This window comes from Agelaius phoeniceus, chromosome 26, assembly GCF_051311805.1.
Source record: "Agelaius phoeniceus isolate bAgePho1 chromosome 26, bAgePho1.hap1, whole genome shotgun sequence".
NCBI lineage: Eukaryota > Metazoa > Chordata > Aves > Passeriformes > Icteridae > Agelaius > Agelaius phoeniceus.
This window is the reverse complement of record NC_135290.1, coordinates 55216-76961: the sequence shown is the minus strand read 5'-3', so window position 1 is coordinate 76961 and position 21746 is coordinate 55216. Positions and strand designations below refer to the sequence as shown.

Here is a 21746-nt window from a genome sequence, read left to right as displayed (position 1 = left end):
GCCCCCCCCAGGACTCCCCATGCTGGAGGAGCAGCTCAGGGTGACCCCGCAAAGAGCACAGCAGGGAGGATCCAGATGTACACAAAGTTTTAATTTTATTTCTTTTTTTTTTTTCTCTGGTTGGAGACTCATCTTGTAACATGCATGCATTTCAAAACAGTAACAGTGTCTCAAACTGCTCCTAGCAAACAGACAAGCACAGAGGACTTCAAATTCCTATTTAAAAAACAGCAGTGAAAAAACCTAGAATGTTCTTTTTTTTACTTTTTAATTTTTTTTAAGTTTTTTTAAGGTTTTTATTTTGTTTAGTTTTTAGATTAAACTTAATTTATTCACATTTTTTCTTTTCAATTCAGTTGCACTGATTAGCCCTGCCCACCCTCATGACCTGTGTGTGGAATCTGCTCTCTCCACTCCCGTCCAGCTGCTTGGGCAGCCCCAGAGCAGCAGAAATTTTGAGTGGTTTCCACTAAAAACGATGTGTCCACAGCTCTGCCATCCCAGTTATCCATGGGATCCATACCACAGAGCCAGGACAAGGAGCAGGGGCTGAGGGGGACACTGGGAGTGGCTCTGCAGGAAGGGGACATTTGGGAATTCGGGGCTGTGGCCATGCTGGGGACACCCCCCTGGTTTTGGGGGAAAATCCTTCAGCTGGGGGTGAAATTCCAGGTGCAGCTGGAAGGGAGGCCTGGGAAAGGACTGCATAGTAGTCATGGATTGGGAATATCCACCACCACAACCTCCTCACCTCCCTGAGCCTGGCCTGGCTGGGAAAGCAGGGATTTCCACCCAAAATACCAATAACAATAACAAAAAACAAACAAAAACCCATCCAAACAAACAAAAAACTCAAAAAAAAACCCCCAAAAACAACCCAAACAAACAAACAAACCCCCAAAAAACAAAAAAAGGAAATAAGACTCAAAAGTGGTTCCGATTTCCTTGCTGATTGTGCTGATCCAGATTCCAAGCTGGGACTGTGGGAGTGTGGCCGCCCCCTGCTGCCCCACGGGGTGAACTCTGTCCTCAGTGGGGTGAATTCCATGCCCATGGGATAAATTCCATCCCAGCAGGATGAATTCCACCCCCATAGGATGAATTCTTTCCCCACGGGATTAATTCCATCCCCACAGAAGGAATTCCAACCACACATGGTGAATTCTGTCCCCATGGGGGTAAATTTTGTCCCCACAGGATGAACTCCATCCCCATGGAATTCACTCCCTGTGAATTCCCAATTAATTCCATGGGGTAAATTCCCCATTTATTCCATGATTGTGGCTCAGGATGGAGCCTGGGCCAGGCAGGGGTGAGGAGGGACCAAGGGAAGGCTCCCACGGCTCCTGGGGCTGTTCCCCAAATCCCAGCCCTGGGGAACCCCCAGTTCCCAGCCCAGCTCCCAGCCCAGCAGCTCTGCAGTGCATTTATTGCACTCCTGGAGCACAGCTGGCTCTGCCTCCCCTCTCCCACTCTGATTTCGGGGCTGTCCCAACAGGGAAGGTGGGAATTCCCAGCTCAAAGCAGATTTTGGGGGTTTTAAATCCTTCAGGAATGTGGGCCCTGCAGCTCCTCCTGTCTCAGGCACTGCAGAGGGGGAGATGCTGCTCATTGATTATTTGGAGCTCCACTGGACCAAATTTTGCTTTTTTTTTGGCCAAAAAAAAATCCTGAATTCTGCTGCAAATTCTGTCAGTTAAATGTGTTCTGCAGGGTTCATGCTAAGGACAGGGATATCTACATTCAGCAAAAGCTAGAATTAAATCCACACCAAAACCAGACAACAAACTAGCACAAGCAGTTGTAAAACCAGAATTGAAAGGGCTGGGTTTTCCTTTTTTTTTTTTTTTTTGTTTTTTAAATACTTAAGTTAAAAAGTGACCTAAAACAAGATTTAAAAGAAAAAGAAAAACCCTACAAAACAAAACAAAGCAAAGCAAAAAGAAAAGAAAACAAACAGAAAGAAAAAGTCCCTTTTAAAAACAAATCAAAATATTTGCAGCTTCACTTCTTGTTCTGATAATAAAAAATACTGTCTAGAAACAAAATTTAGCATTTTTAAGGTAATGCTACTTCTGCAAATGTAAACAATATACAAAAATGCTTCTGTTAAACAAAGTTACATACCTGGGTAATACATCATTAGGTGAGAAAATTGCATTTAACCACTTCAATACACAATATGGCAACTGGACAGAAGGGGCAGAATCTTTGTGGGACCTCCCCAGATTCACCTGGAACAGCCAAATTTAATCCCAGCAGGAGTTTGGAATAAGAAAATATTTCCTGTTCTCAATTTTTGTCAGAACTCTGTAAGGATTTCTGCAGGAATTCTCTGGTTTTTGATTGGATTCCTTATTCATTATTCTGGAATTCAATAAAGGAGATTTTTTTGCCATCTTCACTCCCCTTTCTCTGGGTTTGCTCTATGGTGTTCACCCACCTCCTGCTCTCTTCCTCTTCCCTTTTTCTCCTCTTTATTTATTTATGTTTGGTTTTTTTTTAATAGATGATTTAAAGATAAAACAACTTCCAAGCTACTTTCCCCAAAAGGAGAAGGGTAAACTTACCAGGTCAAAGTTGCAGATTCAATGCAATTTTTTGTTTTTTTAACTGTCAGGAATAAAAAGTGATTGGTGTTTAATTCCTAATTAGCAGTAAACTTAAGTGCTTACTAAGAGAGAAGCAACCAATATAATGCCCACAAAATGAAGCTGATGATGCCCTCTAAATCCTCCTTTTTTTTTTCTTTTAAAGTATTTTTTAGCTGCATTTGGGTCGTGGCTTTTCCAGCTCCACAGCTTAAAATCCCTCCAGCCTCCCACACCAAAGGGGCAGCAGAAATTTGTGCCACGCCAAAGGGAAGGACCAAAAATCCTCAAATCCCATCAGGACCCCTAATTTTTAATTTCTCCAAAATTCTATTTACAGTGCACCCTCAGGGGCTTCAATTTCAGCCCCTGCCAAGGTGAGACCTGTGGGGGGGATTCACATCAGGGAGGGGAAATGGGGAGGGGGTGAAGAGGAAATAAAACCAAAAAAATCCCCCAAACCCCACATTCAGAATCCAGCCAGAGGCAGGGTTAATTTAGGGGAATTACTAGGGTGTGATGAGCACCAGTTATGTCTCAAAAAGGACCAAAATTCCACACAGCAAGAACTGTTACAGCACAGGACAGACACTCCCAACAGCTTATTCCCCAAACAAAGGCATGTGTGAAAAACAGTTCCAAGGCAGATTAAGCAACATGTTTCAACTGCAAAGAGGTTTGTTCAAGACTCTAAATCCTGCTTAAAAAGAGAAAGGAAATTAAAATTAAAAAAAAAAACAAACAACAAATCCCAAAACAAAGAACCAAAAGTTCTGTTGTGCAGCAGAGCTTACGAAACCCACAGCAAGGCTGCCGAGCTTGGCTGTGAAAGGGTTAAAGGAGACAAAACAGGACGATTTCAGTCACTCCAATCAGTCCCAAAATCCTTCAGGGGGGGCTGCAAAAGAAATCTGGTGTGAGAGTTCAACCATTTCCACTCCTGGAGGGTCGCTCAGGGGGTTGGGAGCAGGATGAGCCCAGCTCCCAGCACTCCCCCCTGGCAGCCAGGCCAATTCCTTCTGTGCAAGTCACATTTTTTAAAAATAAAACACAAAAAAACCAACCCAGCAACCTCTGTCAGGACACAGATTCAAGTACCTGTTGCAGGTGAGGTGGGGAAGGAAGACTGAATAATTAATTAGCTAATTAACACTGGCAGGATTGTGATGGTGACCTCAGAGCCATTCCTGGCTGAGGAAGTGGCCCAAAATCTTAGCCTGGATCTACAGGTACAAAAATGCCTTTTTAAAAATCTTTTTTTTTTTTTTTTTCTCTTCTTTTAAGGAAATCTTCAGAGCTGGCCAATTAAAATCGCCCCAGGTCCAAGCACATAATGAGCTGAGGTTGGTCAATGCCTCTCTCAGTTCTCTGCTTGTTTTTAGCTTTTAGGAGTTACACCTTTTTTTTTTTTCCAGACATCATCTTTGGTAGATGTTCATTTCCCTCATCTTTCTTGTAAATCAAGTGCAGTTACTAAAAAGTGGTTTGTTTTTTTTTTCCTTTTCTTTTTTGTTACTTAAATTAACCGAAAAAATATAAAGTGTCCCAGTCTGAATTTACCTAAAGTTCAGCGACTCCTCCTTTTTATCAGAGTTATATTTTCCATCCTTGAAATGGTGAGCTATTTTCCTTCCAATTCCTACCGAGAGGGAAATAAAGGTTGTTTTTTTTTTTTTTCTTTTTCTGGCCAAGCCAGTCCAATAAAACAACAACAACAACAACACAAAAAACAAGGAGTGGTTTGTGAGTCAGGCACTGCTGAATGTGACCCCTCGGGGACAGTGCCACACATGTCCCAGCCCCTCAGCAGAGAGGAGAAAATGTCACTGGGCAGAAAGAGCAGTGCTGGAACAATGCACTTGGCTTGTTTGGAAAAGCCCTCAAATCTGAGATCTGGGCACTTCTGGAACGCCAAACCCAGAGGTGCAGCAGGCGCAGCGAGGATGAGGATGGGTTTTGTCACACGGTGCCACACGTGCCCCACACGGTGCCACAGGTGTGCTCCGGTGCTGCTGCATGTCTGTGCTGTCCCAGGCTGCAGGAGCAGCCCCCAGGCCTGCCTGCAGCCCTGCAGCAGGATGTGCCCCTATGTCAGGATGCTGGAGATGAACTCATTGAAGCGCTTCGAGTACTGCTCGGGGTTCACCGTGGAGATCTCAGCCCCGGCCTGTGGAGAGACAGCGGGTCAGGGGGCAGGGAGGGGGGTCAAGGAGGGGTCAGGAAAGGGTCAGAGGGGCAGGGAGGGAGCAGGGGCACAGCCCCTCTGTTGGGGAGGATCCACGGCTAAGGGAAAACCCAGCAGGTCTGGAGAGATCCCCAAGGAACATGACTTCAACTCCAGCTGCATGTCCAGTCAGGGCACTGTGAACCTTCGTGGCTCACAGAGTTAGGAGCACAAGAGCTCCCAGAGCTGAGTCAGGGAGGGTGAGGATGGATTTCAGGGAAAGGTTTTTCAGACAGAGGGGGTCTGAGCACTGGAACAGCTCCCCAGGGAATGGTCAGGCCCCAGGGCTGCCAGGGTGGGATTTGGGGTCTGTGATGGGTCCCCTCCACGCCAGCATATCCCAGGATTCCACACTAACTCCCCGAGGTGCTGGCTGCGCTGGACTCCACCCTAAAGGTAATTCCAACCTCAGCAATGCCCTGATTCCATGTCCTGCTAGGCTGGGCTTTCCCAAGCCCTGCTGGGAGCTCAGGGGGACTGCCAGGACACAGAGGTGACCCAGGGGTGTCACCCTTCATGCAGTCCATCCCTCCAGCACCTCCTAAATTGGAATGAAAATACAAATTACCCCAAGCAAGCAGAGGGAAAACCTAACCCTGAGGTGACATGGAGGGAAGTGCTGAGCACAGGGGCTGGAGAATTCCCACCCTGGCAGGAAGATCAGTGCTGGGGACACCTTCCACCCCAGGAGATGCTGTAGAGCAGAAGCCCCAGACCCAGGAGCCCCCCTGGGCCAGGCTCACCCCATGTTTCACTGTCTTGGCAGCGTGTGCAGCTTTCTTCTTGGTGTCGTAGGGTGTGAGGATGTCGATGATGGCCATGAAATAAACCTCCTTCCTGGGGGCACCTGGGGGCATGGCAGGGGCTCAGTCCCCTGGGAACAGCCAACTGCACCCCCTCCTCCAAAAAAAACCCCTGGCACACCCAGCTTCATCCCTCTCCTCCAAAGACACCCCCTTCCAGCCAACACAAGGGACTGCCCAGCAAAGCAGGGACAGCCCTCCTGTCTCCTGGACTCCACCTTAAAGGTCTTTTCCAACCTCAGCAATGAGCTGATTCCTTGTCCTGCTAGGCTGGGCTTTTCCCAAGCCCGGCTGGAAAGCTCAGGGTGGCTGCCAGGACACAGGAATGGCCTCAGGGGTGTCACCCTGGCTGCCAGGACTGAACCACCTTACTGAGCCTGGGACACCTCCCCTTTCCCTGCCCTCCATCCTTCCTCCACAGTTCCCTCACACCCTCCCTGCCCTCCATCCTTCCTCCACAGTTCACTCAGACCCCCTCTACCCTCCACAGCTCCCTCACACCTTCCCTGTCCTCCCCAGCTCCCCACACTCACTGTCGTGGCTCTTCATGGCGTACACATCCACGGAGGGGTCGAACTCCCCGGGCCCAAAGAACCGGGGGTAGTTGAGGAGGTTGCCGGGGCTGTCAGGGGGGGTCCCGTAGGAGGAGATGGGGTTCCCCCCCAGCCCATCATTCTCACACTCCTCATCCTCTGCCCGCTCCTCCACTTCCATCTCCTCCTGCTCGGCCCGGTCCACGTCGTGGATGCCCACCAGCAGGCTGTAATCCATGATCTTCAGCTGGGCTAAAAACTGGGAGAGAGGCAGCAGTGAGAGCTGGCACCCATACGGGGTGGGGGAGGCTCAGCCCTACCCTGCAGTGCCTCCCTAGGTCTGGCATTGAGAGCTAAACCCTCCTGACACTCCAGAGGAGCTGCACAGGCCCCCTGCCCTCAGCAGGACATGGCTGGTGCAGGAGGAGTTGTTCTGCAGCCCTGAGCCAGCAGTGAGGATGCATGTGGCAGCAGCTCTCTGGCCACAGAGATCAACAGACAACTTACCCAGGCCTTTCTGGGGAAAGGCTCTGAGAAGATTAGAGAAAAGAATGGTAAATAATTCTTTCACTTGTTCACCTGTTGCTGTGTACTGTCGGCTGGGGGTCTGTACAAATCACAAATGGGATGGAACTGCTGTGGAACACCTCTCAAACTCTCAGCATCAGTCTCATTACATGGTTATGAAAATGGGAAGATGCCAGCAGGTCACATTTTTGGTAGTAGACAAAGAACTCAATGTAACAACTTACTTTAAAAATTTTTTGACCAATCACACAAAGCAAAAGCATATTGACAGTAGTTCCATCCAACCACTATAAGCACACGTACCTTTGGTTAAATAATGCCTGCTTATTTTGAACACAATACCTGCTTGTAAGCCTTCAAACACAATGCACAGAGCTCCATTATTAAACTCAGAACATCCTAACATCTTGCTAGATAGACTTTTCTGTAGCTCAGGGAGTGAGGGGATGCAGTGAGGGGAGACAGAGCAGAGCTGTCCCCCAGGAAATTACCTCCACATCCCGCTTCAGCTTCTCAAGGAAGTTCTTTTTACTCTCTTCTCCAACATGCAGCTTCTGACCCTCATTCAAGAAGTCATTGTCCTTGAAGGTTGGGAGATCCTTGGCCTGCAACAAAAAGCCTGAGGTGAAATTCCCCAGCCTGCTGCCAGGGGAGGGCTGGCACACGGGTGTGGCTGCAAAAGCCCCTGCTCAGTCTGGGCTTTTGGGGTGCTCAAAGTCCACTGAGGATGGAAAGGGCATCAGGCAGAGCACAGAAAGTGTCAGGGAATCCGTGGGCTCAGCTGGACCTACAGGGAAGCTCGAGGGAGACGTGGAGCAAGTCAGCTTTAAAAACTGCACAACTGGGCCAGGGATGCTCCAAGCAACTCCCAGAATTGAAATGAAATTAATAAAATAAATTAATTTTCTTGGTTTCTGACTGCAGGGGGGAAAGGGGTGAAGGCTTGGGGAAAAACAAACAAACAAACAAATCTTCTCTTCCTAAAGATTTGAGGAAAACATTCAAGCCATGGCTTTTTGAGGGATCTGCCTGCAGCAGGCCCTGAGGATTCTGGGCATGTGGGAGAACTTGGAGCCCCTTTGTGCTTCAGGGTTTCAATTCTTTAGTGACACAGGAAGGTGGGGTGGCTCTGTGAGCTCACATGAACCTCCCAGCTGCACGGGCCAAGGAGTTACCAGGGGATTCAGGGCAAATGGGAGTTCCTTGGCTGCTGGCTGGGATCTTTTAGGGCAGGGTGGAGCAGACTCCAACCCTGAAAATCCTATGTGCAGAACATGGACCAGCACGAGGCACTGCTGGGATTTCCACAGGGATTTCAAAGCAGCAGCACAGAAGTCCTGCAGGGGAAGGAAGCTCAGCCCTAAATTCCCCCACTCAAGCCAGTTTTAGGAATGTGCCAAGGATCTGGTTTATAAATCTTCTGGTGGAATATCTACCCCTGACCTGCCTGGGGTTGGTAGTTAGGGTGCTGTGAGGAAACCCTTCCTTAGGGACAGCACTGCCCTCAAGGTGGGGTTTGGTTCTGCTGGGACTGTCCTCCAGCCCTGGCAGTGCCACCACAACACAGCAGGGCAGGCAGAGCCAACTCCCTCCCAGCCTGAAAGGGGAGACAGAGAAAGGGGGAACTCAGGGCCTGTGGAACCTCCCCTTCTCAAAACTCCGGTGAAAAAGGGAATGGAAAGGAAAAGAAAATGGAAAAGGGAACTCAGTTGGATCTGTCTGCTTCCAAGCACCAGGAGAAAGGAAAGGCTGACCAGGGATGGCTCCATACCTTCTCTTTGTCACTTGCTTCCCTGGATACTGTTGAGCCCTAATAAAGAAAAAAAAAAAAAAAAGAAAATATAACTACTGCACTCTGGGTCACACTCCCAATGGACCAACATTGAACCTCCATGCACAGCCCCCTAAAACCTGATCCCCTGAGCAAATCCCAAAGCCCAGAACCCTGCCAAGGGGGGTTCCAGGTCCAACCCCCAGAGTTATGATGCCTTTTAGTTTTTGTATTTTTCAGATTCTGTTATGCTCTAGTGTGTGGGTCTGCGCTCCATATTATGGGATGGTAAGCTCTCTTCACAGAGCAAGGAGACAAAAGAATTCCTTCTCCATTCTGTAATTCTGCCTGGCCTCTGCTCTAGGTCAGGCTGGATAAGGCCTCACCCCAGCCCCCCAGGGCCTCACCTTCAGGTCGTACTTCCTGTGCACGGTCAGCCTGTGGCTGAAGACATTTCTGGTGACCACCATGTAGGTCTCCACGCCGTCCACGGTGAGCCGGTACATGCCCAGGAACTGGGGCAGGAGCGTGTTCCCATGGCACTCCACGATGAACTGGGGGACAGCAGGGAGGGACAGAGCTCTGTCACACAAACCCCAGCTCTGACAGGACACAAACTGTGCTGCAGCCAAGGCACCCATGGGAAAGGAAAGGAGGATTGGAACAGCTCCTGGGGTCTCCAGGAAAGGAGTGAGGATGTGAGAATCCCATTCCCTGAGCAAGCTGGTCCAGGGAGTGCCAGCCTGCCCATGGCAGGGAGCTGGGACATCTCCAAGGTTCTTCTCAGTCCTGGGATTCTGTGACTCTGTGTATGGAGCAGGAAGATCTCCAAGGCTCCTCCCAATCCTGGGATCCTGTGACCCTGTGTGTGTCCAGCCTGCTGTGACAGGCCAGGTGTGCACTGGCACTGCCCAGCTTCACTTCTCGTGGTTACCTTGCTGTGCCTGGAACTGAGGGCCTGTTAAACACCCCCTGCTCAGAACCCCTGCAGAGCAGATGGGCTGGAACCAGCACCTGGACCAGGACATTTCCAGCTCTCCCCCTATGACCCCACTTCCCATCTTCCCTCCAGCCCCTCTGGAAGGTCTGAGGCAACAAATGAGGAGCCTGTTTGCAGCTCTGATCTACCAGGGATCCATAATTTATTGACACAAGGGCCAGGATGAGCTGGGAAGAGGCTCAGCACCACAAACAGCTGCTGGGTTGTCCCTCAGACATTCATCCCTCAGATTTTTGTCCCTCAGATTCTAAAGACCATTTCTCCCACAAAACCTGCGTTCAAGCTCTGCCAGCTGTGAATCCAAGCTCCAGACCCCCAGCAGATCCCCAGGTGTGCATGGGGGGCTCCAGACTCACCATACCTGGTGGTACTTCTTGAGGATGTTGTGCATCTCTGCCACGTCCTCGCTGGACACGGCCTTGATGACGAACCTCCTGTCGTAGGTGGTGAGGAAGCGCGCGCCGCAGCGGCCCTGGCTGTCGCTGTTCACCGGGGCACTGCGTGTCACCGAGTTCTGGGGGACAGACACGGCGTGGGGATGGTGCCAGGAGCTGTCACCTCCCTCAGCAGCAGGGCCAGCCCCACAGGACCAGCTCAACCACCCACTCTGGCTGTGAACTCCAGATTTGGTGCTGCTGAGGGTAAAATCCAATTGTTTAAAAGTCTGGACGTGTTTTTAGGGCTTCCAGCTGGCCCCATGACTTGACGGCAGGTTTTACTCCAACACCTGGGGTGTGTTTTTGGAAGATGTTTTTTACTGAAGGTTTTTTACAGGTGTAGGATACACAGGCCAAGAGCTCTCAGCATTTCCTCTCAGGGATTTAAGAACAGTTAGGACATTCCTAAGGCTTAAGGAAAACCAGACCAAAACAAATTGAAATTCCCCTCAAAAAGCAGTTTAGTCTGGCCAAAACCTCAGTGTTTGGGGATTCTTCACAGGTCATCCTGCACCAAAAGCCACCCTCAGGCTCTGCTATTCTTACTCCTGGACGTACAAGATGAGTATAAATAGCTTGGTTGTTCTTCTGACAACCAGCAGCATCTGCCTTTAGATCCCTGTCTCCACCCTTAGCAACCAGACAGTGCAGCAGGGCTGGAAAATCCCAGGAAAACTGCAGAGCAGGGATCAATTCCCAGAGCCACAACACCAGCTCTTTGTTCTGCTGCCTCTCCCCAGGTAGCAGGGCCTGCTGCGAGCTCCTCCCTCAGCCCCAGTCACTGCTGCTCACACCTCAAGCTGTCACCTGTCCCCTGTCTGTCCCCTCCACCTGCCCACAAGTAATTTTATCAACCAGCAACCTCTCACCAGCATTTCCTGGTGGGGAGTGCTATGAAACACAGCAGCACCAAGAGTGGTCCTTAAGTTTTCCAGCATTTCTGGGCTGGACATTGTGTTTCAGGCTGGACTATTTGGTTTTTTTAGGTGGCAGTGGCACTGCTGTGTCCCCCTCGCTCAGCTCTGGCAGCAGAGGGAGACTGCAGCAGAGCCTGCTCTGAGAGAGAGATTTACCACGTCATGCTGCAAGTAAGCCCAGAGGTTTCCTTTCAGAATGAAGCATTTAAAGCTTTTAAAACTTTAATGAAGCAGGGGAAAAACTCTGCTGCTGCCAACGGCTTTAGAGAGCATCAGGAAAATAAAGGCAAAGAGAAAATTCCCCTTTGCTGCTCGCTGACATTTGCAAAGGGGTCTGTGCCAGGCAGTTTAATCAGCCCTCACCTCAAAACCACAGAGCTTTTCTTCTGGAGCTGGGAAGCAGAAATCGTGACCACACAGAGCATTACCAAACTCACAGCCCTCAGCTCCCTTCCTGTCACTCCCACCTCTCCCACAGTTGGGGTGTTAAATTCAGCCTCCTGGCTCCGTTCCCACTCGAGCCATCACACTTTACCCACCTGAATTTAGCTCAATTAATGTTTTCTGTTCCAGCTGAACAGAAAACACTTTTAAAAAAGCCAAAGCAGCCCGGAGATGGGGGAAGCAATCCCTCAGAACAAGAGGGGGAGTGTAAATGATGAACTACAGAGTGTGGGTCACACCTGGGGAGGGTGTCATCACAAAGGGCTATGCCACGGGCATAGGGGGAGGCAGTGTGGGACCAGCCCTGCTCCAGCTGCTCTCCCCACCAGGCAGGGAGCACGTGGAGGGAACAGGGAGGCTGCAGCACTCCCCCACGTGCCTCTGCAGTCAGAGTATTCCAGGGGATGCCCCTGGCACTGTGCCCGCTCTGTCACCACGTGCTGGGGACACTCCAGCTCCCTGACATCCGGCGTGCTCTGCCCCGCTGGCCCTGCTCCGTGTGATCTCCCAGCCCTGAGCTGCTTCTGCTCAGCTCCTTGTGCTCAGGGCTCGGAGCCGGCTGAGGAAGGGTGGCCCTGCTGCAGCAGCTGGAGCTGTGACATCTCCCTGTCCCCAGAGCTGAGCCCAGCAGTGTTAACAGCAGACTCCTCTCCAAGAAAATCAGCCCCTCTGGCATTAGGGGATGGATCCCAAAGCAGGAGCCACCTTGATACACCCAATTCAAAAACACACACTTGACTGAGAGCAGCAGATTCACCTGAATCTGTACAAACACCACAAACTCATTTTCCTTTCAGATATTCCATGCCGAATCATTGTTATCCTCCAGCTCCTGCCTGTCCACAGCCACCTGTGCCCCAGTTTCCTGCCTTGGGAGCAGGGGTCACCTTCTCCTCCTACTGTCCTGTGCTTGGCACAGCAAGATCCACTGCACTGCTGTGGTTCTGGTGGAACCACTCAAATACCAATTATAAACCAGAAAAGCTGCTGGCAGCAACGTTTGCAGCATGGTTTCTCTGCCAGGATGGCTGCTCTGTCCTAGAAGAGAAGAAAGGGTACCTGGTAGTCCTGGTCATCGATCCCAAATCTCTCCCGGAGGTTCCGGAACACCAGGGGACAATACTCCTTGAATTTGAAGCGGCTGGGCAGGTTCTCCCTAGGGCAGGGCAGAGATGTCAGCAGTGCCACCCAATGCCACGCTGGCTCCCCCTCCCTGCCAGCCTCCCAGGACACCCCAGCCCTGCTGTGCCCTTGGCAGGGCAGCTCCTTGCTTGGGATGCCCACAAAACCCATCTCTCCCAGGGAACTCTGCAGGATCCTGGCTAACAGGGATGGGATGGGAGCGTGGAGCTTGTGTGGCTGCCAGGGCAACCCTGCCACAGGCCACTCTGAGGGAGCCATCCTGCTTGTGCCCTCCTCGGTGGCTTTGGCACACTGGCACACAACTGTCCCCCCACATGCAGCCACACAGCTGTCCCTGCACACGCTGTCACCACTGTCACCGCACACACTGTCCCTGCACACCAGGCAGAGCTGCAGGAGCAGAGGGCTGGGCTCTGGCTTCAGCTCCCATCACAGCACCAGAAGGGTCAAGGCCCCACAGACCAGCTCAGCCACAGCACCCAGGAGAGGGGGGATCAGCTCCAGCCTGGCTCTGCTGCCCCCAGGCACAGGACAGGGGACAATGACAGCATTCCCTGTCACTGAGGGAGCTGCATCTGCTCTTCCCACAGCCCTGAACCTGCCCAGGGAGAGAAGCAGAGGTTGGTCCTGCTTGGACACAGTGGGAGAATTTGGCAGCTCCTTCTCAATGAGAAATCCAGGCAGTGACAGGTGGGGAGCTCAGATCTTCTCTGGAGGAGAAGGGGGAGAGCAGATCCTGCATGGTGGACGTGCCAGGAGAGACAAACTTCCCAATCACCTCCCACTCTGCAAAGCTGATCCCTGTGAAGCTTGGGGAAAACAAAGGATTAATCAGGGAGCACTGCAGCCCTGCAGAGCCGGGATGGAGAACACAGCTCTGAGCACCAGCCATAACCATGACTTCAAAACAGCTTCCAAAAGTGGATTTTTTGGGAAAAGGAGACAGGGACAACTCCAGAGAGACTCCATGAGCACAGCACAGCTGCAGAGCTGCCTCCTGTGAACAGTTTAATCCCTCAAAGGATGGAAACCAACCACCACAGAGTATCTCAGTGACAGACTGACCACACCATGACCTGTCCAGGGTCTGTGCTGGGCACAGGGCATGGACCCTCCTGGCAGTACAGCTGGGAACAACCCAGAAGACCTCCCCCAGGCCAGTTTGCCTCACAGCACAGAGCCCTGACCACAGAGAGGTTGGGAAGCTCCTACTTACTTGTTGAATAGATGATTGTCCACCTTAATCTTACTGTAGGCTTTAAAGTCATCGGGCATTAACATGACGGGGACGGGAACATTGCTGAGCTCATTGATCTGCAAGAGAGAGGAAAGGGAGACTCAAACCCAGGTCCCACTGCCCTGGGGACCTGCAGGGATGTCCAACACCTCAGGGGATGGGTTTGGGGCACCATGACCCATCAGACAGAAGCAGCTGGGGAACACTGTGGTGACAGGCCACAGAAGCACCTCGTTCCACAATGTGGTCAATCCTCCTGAGACAACCTTTCCCCCTCCACTGACCATTCAAGACGCAGCTGAGAACCCAGACAAACCCACAGGCCAAGAACCAGCAGATTTTATGTTTTAACTTAACCACCTCACTGAGAAAATGTTCCAATGTTAATTATTCCTGCTACAAACCAGGATGACCAAAGCCTTTGCTGCAGCCCAGCACAGCTCCCTGTGGATGCTGTTTCCATGCTGGCTGTCTCCTGTTGCTCCCATCCCACCTTCTCTGGAGGGATGAGTCACTCACTAGATTGTTTTTGCTCCTTAGTCATGTGTGACAGCCACGGGAACACGGGGAAGCAGAAGAATGAATGTTCAGCTACTATTGTACAGGCGGGCTCATGCTGCAGCACCCAGTAGTGCCAGCATTAATAATAATAACAACATAATAATAATAAAGATCCACCTCTGAACTGTGTCTGGCTGCCCTGCTCCAGTCACTGCCAAGACTATGCCAGAATCAATAAGTTTCTGAGCTGCCTTTTCTGAGGACAGCCCTAGTGCCATCCCCCCCAGGTACTCCCCACCAGCCCCATCTCACTGAACTCCTGTTAACAGCCTGGATTCAGGAAGCAATTCCATTCCAGCTCCGTTCCCATGACTGCTGTGCCAAGCAAGTAGTGCAGGACAGGGAGGCAGACAACGCTGGCACTAGCGGGGGTTGGCTCCAAGTCAGCTCTGGGGGCTGTTCCCAGCACCAAAGCCTCCAGCAGGTCAAGTGACTCCCAGCACACTGGGAAAGCTGCTGGAAAACTTCCCTGCTGGCTGGGAGCAAGGGCGAGGCTCAGGAAAGGGATCTAGCTCTGGGATTCCCCGTTCCCTGCGTGCAGCAGGACACACAGCACTGCCCGCATCCCTGCTGGGCTCCCCAGGGTTCAGCCCCGGGGATGTGTCATGAGCCAATTCCATGCAGCCCATGTTTATCCCACCCTTTCTCCATCGTTACCACAAAAATCCAGACCAGATTTAACACACGTCAGACTGGGAAGAAAGACACATCCCAGTGCCAGGAGGGAAGGTGGCTATTTTCAGAGCCAGCCATCCCACACAACAGACAGAAGCGGGAAGCGAAGCGGCTGCGGCTCCTGGAGGGAGCGGAGCTGCAGCTCTGCAAAGCCCTGCTCTGCAAAGCCCTGCTCTGTAGCACCCAGCTGATGACTTAAGCTTTAGCTTTTGTATTTTTCAGATCCTATGCTGGATTAGGGTATAACTCTGAACTCCATACAGAGTGTTTGTAAGCTCTCATCACAGTTTGATCAGACAAAACAATCCTTCCAGGCCTGAGAACCAAAGTCACCATCACAGCCTCACGCCTGAAAAGTATGAGCAAAAATTAACGGGGAAGAGCAAACTGGGGGACTGTGACTTCATTACCTGAAGCTGTAATTGGACAATTAACCCCTGATATCCCGGAAAACTCGTGACTGTCATTCATCTCAGGTGTAGCCTCTGCACTGCCCAAGGTGTATCTGTTAAAGCCTTTAATAAATACCTACTTTATTCTCCAACTCTGTCTAGCCTCTGTTCTAGGTATCCAGCCCAAGGCATCACAGCGCTGCCACAAACCCTGTGGGATGTATGGAAAACGCTGCACAGATGAATGAATGAATGAATGAATATATAATGGCACACATTCCCCACCAGCAGCATCCCCGAGCAAGGAGAGGCCGATGCCCCCCCGGGTTTGGCTCCATCCCGCACGGAGCCAACCCCTGAGCCAGAGGGCAGGGAAAAGGGATCAGACTCCAGGTGAGGAAGGGATCTCCCAGCTCGCAGCCACTGCAGGGAGCTGCATCAGAGTCCCACGCAGAGATTTCCCCTCGGAGAGAGGAGAAAACAACTCATTCTGCAACGAGACAGAGGCGCTGCCTCCAGCCACTAATTATTGCTGTCTGCCAGGAGGGGAAGCCTGACAGCTCCTGCCACACGCCTGCTCCCATCCCAGCCTGCTCCCAGCCCTCTTCCCGCCGTGGGGAAGGCACAAACAAGCCATTATCAGCTCCTTGCCGAGCGGAGGAAGGGTGCTGACGGCTGAGAGGGAACAGCGATTCGGAGGCTGCCTCCTCGCTGGCAGCAATTCAGACACAAATGTTCTGAGGCCTCGCTGGGTGCCCTCGTTTCTGCCACGGCACAAACCTCAAAGCGAGTGTGGGACCTGTTGCGAGGCTCCTGAGTGGCAGAAATGGTGCACCAGGATAGCTCTGGATCGTTTCAGCAGTGCCATCACTCCTCACAAGATAAAAGAGCCAAAAAAAATCCTCCCGTGGAAGCCTTTCCCCCCTTCCAGCAGAGCTGGCTGGATGCTTTGGGATCCGGCTTTGGAGGAGACAGGGAAAAGGAAGGGGGGTGTGCTGGGCACCAGGATGTGGATGAAGGGCTGAATTTGGGATTCAAGCTCTGGAGGAGACAAGGAGAAGGAATGGGGTTGTGCTGGGCCCCAAGATGTGGATGAAGGGCTGGACTGGTCATTTTTAGACCCAGCACTGCCCACCTACCCTCCCCCAAGTTAGCTCTGGGCCAGTGGTCACTGGGCCTCTGCTCCTGTCACCAGTCTGGAAGAAAACACAGATTTATTTAGTTTAGTTTTGTTGCTACGTCAGGTTATTTAAATTTAAATTTTTTGTTGTTTCAGCACCGTGTGCTCCTGCAGCAACACCCATGCCTGACACTTTCCCAAGGGACAGGACCAAAAAGCCCCCCACACACCTCGGGAAAGGGATATCCCAACCCCTCCCTTCTCACAGCACAAGCCTCGGCATCCAGCCCCCTTCCCAATGATTATCCAGCCAAATCCTGAAACACCAGGAGTCCTTCCCAAAGGAAAGCCTCACCAGCAGCACCTATCACCTCTCCAGAGGGATCCTCGCCTCAGGCTCATCCTGGGGGAATCTGAGCAGCCTCCTGGAAGGAGCAACGTGACAAACGCCTGGCACATGTTTGCTCTCTCGCCTTCTCCCCGGGGAGAGGCGTGGAGCAGCAAATTAAATATAGCAGTGTGTGTGAGTGTGTGTCCCGGGGTATTTATGCTCCAGGAGGCAAGGTCACAGCAAGGTGCACGGCAGGGAGGTGCTCAGCTCCTGGGGAGCGCATTCCCAGGGATCTGTGCCCAAAAAGAGGAGGAACTCTGCCTGGGGCAAGATCTCTGGGGCTGTGGGTACCAGGGAGATGCTGGGTGTGGTTCTGGAGGAGGCAGGGACAGAGGGCAGAGGTGCAGCAGCACCACAAACACATCTGGACCCTGACGGGCTGTTTTGGGCATCACAGACACTGCAAGGCACAGGAGCAGCAGGCTGTGCCACACCTCTACCACATCAGAGGTCCCCAAAGTGTGGACAGAATGGGTCAGGGATTTGCAGCCACACCCAGAGCAATGCTGGGTTCCCTTAAGGTTTTTTAGCCCTGATCTGCTCTTAAACCCACTTCACTTTGTGGCCCAGCAGCACCACTCAGGACTCTAGGCTGAAGATTTCTCTTCGCCACCAAAGCCAATTCCTTTCCCAATAAAAGCCACATCAATATTCTGTGTCATTCAGGGACAGCTGTTGGGATGAACGGGCCAGGCATAATTTTGTTTCAAAACCTGACTGTAGCCTCAAAGTGGCAATTAGCATTAGTAAATTGATGGGAAAATGCAATTTGTTTACTAACAAGATGCAGCTGATGGAGTGTGTGAGCCCACTCTCAGGGATTCTCAGCAACAGGAATTTGCTCAGGAAAATAAAGATACTTTGTTCCCCTCAAAGCTTTCCAATCAGGCATCTCGGTAAGTATTAGTTAAACTTTATTATGCACTGGGGAAGGAGGTGAAAGACACATGGGAAAATCACTTTAGCATGGAGACAAACCCACAGCTGTGGCAAAACTTCACTGCTGCTTAGCACAGAGCAGCAACTGGGTGAGGGTTTGAGGGAAAAACCCTGTCTTCCATGAATTAGAGCATGATTAATCAGTATCCATGCTAACAACCCCCTGTGCAAAGTGAGGGAAGAGCGAATCTTGCAGTCAATAATTCCTCTGGGGACACCAGGATGCTTTAAGATGGGAAAAAAAAAAGCATCCCCTGGTGAGAGCAAACCCATGTATTCCTGAAAAAAGTACTTGGAAAGCTGCTGGAGAGGATTCCTGGCTGCATGACAGGGATCAGGCAGTGCCACTCTCCTGTCCCCAGTCCTGTCAGCCTCAGGGTCACTGGGAAGCATCCATGCTCCCAGTCCTCTCACAGGTGGGCAGAGCTGATGCATCCCTTGGTCCAAAAAAGCTGAGAAATGGGAAAATTCAACAACCAACCCATGGTCATGGCAGTCAGCAGAAATGAGCAGGGAAATGAGCCCTGTTCTCCTCACTGAACCACCCAGGAAAACCCTCCTTTGTCCCCCAAAAAGGAAAAGGGCTCCTGCAATGGGGATTGGAACAGGAAAGGGCTCCTGGATGAGCAGTTGGCAGCAAGGCCCTCAGTCATTCCAGGGGCTGGCACAGCCCTGGCCATATGCTGCTCTCTCCAGAGGTCAATTAGAGCTGGGCTGGGAAGGGACAGATCCAGGCTGTTCCCACTGTGCCAGGAGCAATTTCTGGGATCTGAGTGTTTGATATGTGGCAGATGCTGCTCTGGCAGCACGGAAGGCAAGGCTGCAGAGCAGGGAGCGCCGTGCTCCATTCCCAGCACTGCTGTTTCCCTGGAATACTAACGAGCTCTGCTCCTGCTGGCAGTGCTCCTGAGGGCCTGGGAGATGGCTGCCGCTCCAGCCAGGAACTGGAGCCTCTGGAGCTGCCTCGAGCAAGATCCATGCAGCCAACAGATCTCCCCGTTCCCACAAGAACGGGATGTTTGTGCCTTTCCCCTGCCAGCTGCCAGAGCCACTGGAATCTTTTCCAGCCGAGGAACTGGCAGCCCTACAGACACAGATCCAAATCACCTCCCTGGGATCCCAGAGCCTTCCATCAGCAGCACCTTACAACCATTTCCATGGTTCCCAGAGCATTACACAACACTCTGTTCATCTCTCTGGCTGGGAGGTGACTGCTCCCTTCCAGAACCGTCCCAACTTTCCCATCCTGTGCACGTGGATCCATCTGGGGCATGGAAAACACACCTGGAGCACCACACACAGACCCTACCCTCAGGAGCTGCAGCTCCTCTCGCAGTGCCATGACAACGGCAGGAGAAGCTTCCCCAGGAACCATCCCCACATCTGCTGGATTAAGGGTCTGACAGAAAACTCAGAAATCGACGCTGAGCCATGGTGGCTCCACTTTTACACAAGTTCTCCCCTCCCCTCCATGGTTTTCTGGTCCAAAATTCAAATTGTTTGAGTCATACCACCCCTGTCTGGCCCTGCTCACAGCAGCCCCACCCCAATCCCAATCCTACCCCTGGCTGGGACCACCAGGACCCGTTACTGAAACGCTCCACAGTGGTGTTCCTGAAGGCAGCTCCTGCTCTTGGGGTACTCCTGATGCTCTCCAGAGCCAGCACTGCCTGTGCTCAGCAGCCTCTTTAAGGCTGTTCCAGACTGGGAGAAGGGCCCATGGGGATTTCTGCAGCACACTGCACAAAATGGTCGTTTGATTTCTCTGTGAAAAAGTTCACCCCATACCCAAACAATTCTGACAGGATCCTCCTGGCACAGCCCCGGGCTTGTGCTGAGAGCTGTTTTCCACTCCTCCCACTGCAAGGATCCCAGGGCAGAACTCCATGGACACAGCCCAGAGCCTCCTCACTCACCCACCCCTCCTTGTCCAAAGCAGCCAAATATTAAACAAATTAAAGGATTTCCAACAAAGCCTAAAGGTATTCCTGAAAAGGTATTCCAAACCGCTTAGCTGGAGGCACCTAATTCCAATTCCCACCTAAGCAAGGCACTGGAATCATCTCCTATCCACAGCTGCCACCAAACCCTCACCCCAATGTGGCAGAGAGGTGGAGGGATTTACTGGGAAATCCTAAATGCCTCCCCAAAGGTCAGGAGGTCACAGCTGAACTTTTCTCACCCCCTTTCCCAGCCCCTCAGCTCCTTCCTGGCAGCAATTTCTTCCTAATACACATCCGATATAATCTCATTACCAGCTTAGTGTCAGCTTGCCTTCCTCCCTTTGCCCAAATATCTCACAGCCAAGTGCTCCCAAAGTTACTCTGTCCTCATCCAGGGCCTCAAATTCCTGCCAGGCTCCTACTGCCCAGACAGCTACAACGAAGAAAAACACAACTCCCCCCCCCCAAAAAAAGCCAACTGCCAGCAAGTAAACTGTCACTATGAGGCCACAAATGAAACTCGGAAAAATCAACAATTTCCATTTCTTCAGGGCTGCTAATGGCACCACTGATCAAAGGCCGATTAAAATCATTAACCTGCTTCCTGGGCAAGGCTGGGAGCACTCGGAACATCCTTTGCCTCAAAACCAGCACGATGCTGAACCACATTTGGAAGCTTTCGCTCCAGCCAGGCAGGCCAGGAGGAATTTATTTTTTTAAATTCTTGATGTGTTATTTGTTTTGGGAAAAAAATGAGCCTGATTCCTTTACACTCTCTAGGAAACATTCACTAATCCACTGGAGAAATAGGTGTGTCTGAGCCCTAAAAGTGGATTAATTGAGGAAGGGATGAGGCTTGGCTTCTTTGGCCAAGAACAGCACCCAGCAGCCACATCCAAGGATCAATCCTCGTGCCTGCAATCATAAACCTGGGAGAAGTTTCCAGAGAAAACACAGGGATGGTCTTAGGAATTCCCAAAGGAGGTGGATCAGAGCTGAGCCATCACAGACATTCCCAAGGGACCCTCTCACAACTCGGTCCCAGAGGAATTGAGGCCAAGAGGACACGCATGGCCCGAGTCCTGCAATGAAAGGGGACAAACCCGGGCGAAACCCCTCATTTTGGGGGATGCAGATTGGAGACACATTGTCCAATGTCCTCTGGGCTGTGACACAGGGGAATCCCTCACTGGGACAGTCCTGGTGGACACCCGGGGGTTGGCACAGGGGACAGGGCTGTGGGTGCCAAATTCGTGTCCCCCCCAGTGCCAGAGGGGAGATTGTGCCACAGCAACATCAGCCAATAAGGTATCAGTCCCCCTGCCCAGTCCGGGAAAATGGGTGTGGAAAAGGTGTCGGGGTGGGGACACAGGGACGTGCCTGGCAGGGACACCCCGACCTGGGGATCCCCAAACCACCTCGGGACACAGAGCTAGCAAAAAGGGACCACAGAGCCCAGGGAGGGCTGGATCAGGGCTGGGATGCAAAGGGAAGGAAGGCTGGGATTCAGAGGGGATGAGGGAAAAAAGCTGCTCTGGAGGGGAAGGAAAAGGCCCAGCCTGAGGGGGAGCGGAGAAGGGTCGGATGTGAGGGAGTCGGGCATTGCTGAGCGGGATGAGGGGGCTGAGGAGACGAGGCCCCGCTCCCGGGGTGCTCTGAGGGGCGGGGGTTTGGGGTGGGCTGGGGGGGCCGCGCCGCCCGCTCTCACCGTGTGGTTCGCCCCCCACATGAGGACGCTGAGCAGCGGCTCCGAAGCCCGGAACAGCTTCACCTTCTGGCACACGAAGTGTTTCTTCTTGGTCTTGGTCTTGCTGGCGCTCAGGGCCGAGCCCACGGCGGCCACGGCTCCCGCCGCCGTCCCCGCGGCCCCCGCGCAGTTCGCGGCCATGGCGGACCCGACCGACCCCCTCCCCGCGTCCCCCCTACCAGCGCCTCCGCATGGTTCCGCCCGGCCCGGCTCGCCCCCCCTCCCGCAGTGGTACCGCCCGGCCCCGTCAGCCCCGGCCCGTTAAGCTTTCCCCTCGCCGGCTCTGCCCCCGACCCCCCCCCGCCTCTGCCACGGTGGTTCAGTCCTTGCCTCCCCCCCCCGCCCGCCCC

At 52.3% G+C, this 21746-nt stretch overlaps 1 protein-coding gene across 1 annotated transcript; it reads right to left on the bottom strand.

Moving 5' to 3' along the window:
• Positions 1 to 76: 76 nt before the first annotated feature.
• On the bottom strand, positions 77 to 21577 carry PIP4K2B (phosphatidylinositol-5-phosphate 4-kinase type 2 beta). Its single transcript, XM_054649891.2, has 10 exons — positions 21358 to 21577; positions 13608 to 13705; positions 12308 to 12404; positions 9812 to 9964; positions 8858 to 9004; positions 8451 to 8489; positions 7171 to 7284; positions 6152 to 6410; positions 5559 to 5662; positions 77 to 4758 (listed from the first exon to the last, which is right to left on the bottom strand). The coding sequence occupies exons 1-10, from the start codon at positions 21535 to 21537 to the stop codon at positions 4678 to 4680; spliced, it is 1272 nt and encodes a 423-aa protein (XP_054505866.1). The 5' UTR covers positions 21538 to 21577; the 3' UTR covers positions 77 to 4677.
• Between the last annotated feature and the right edge of the window lie 169 nt (positions 21578 to 21746).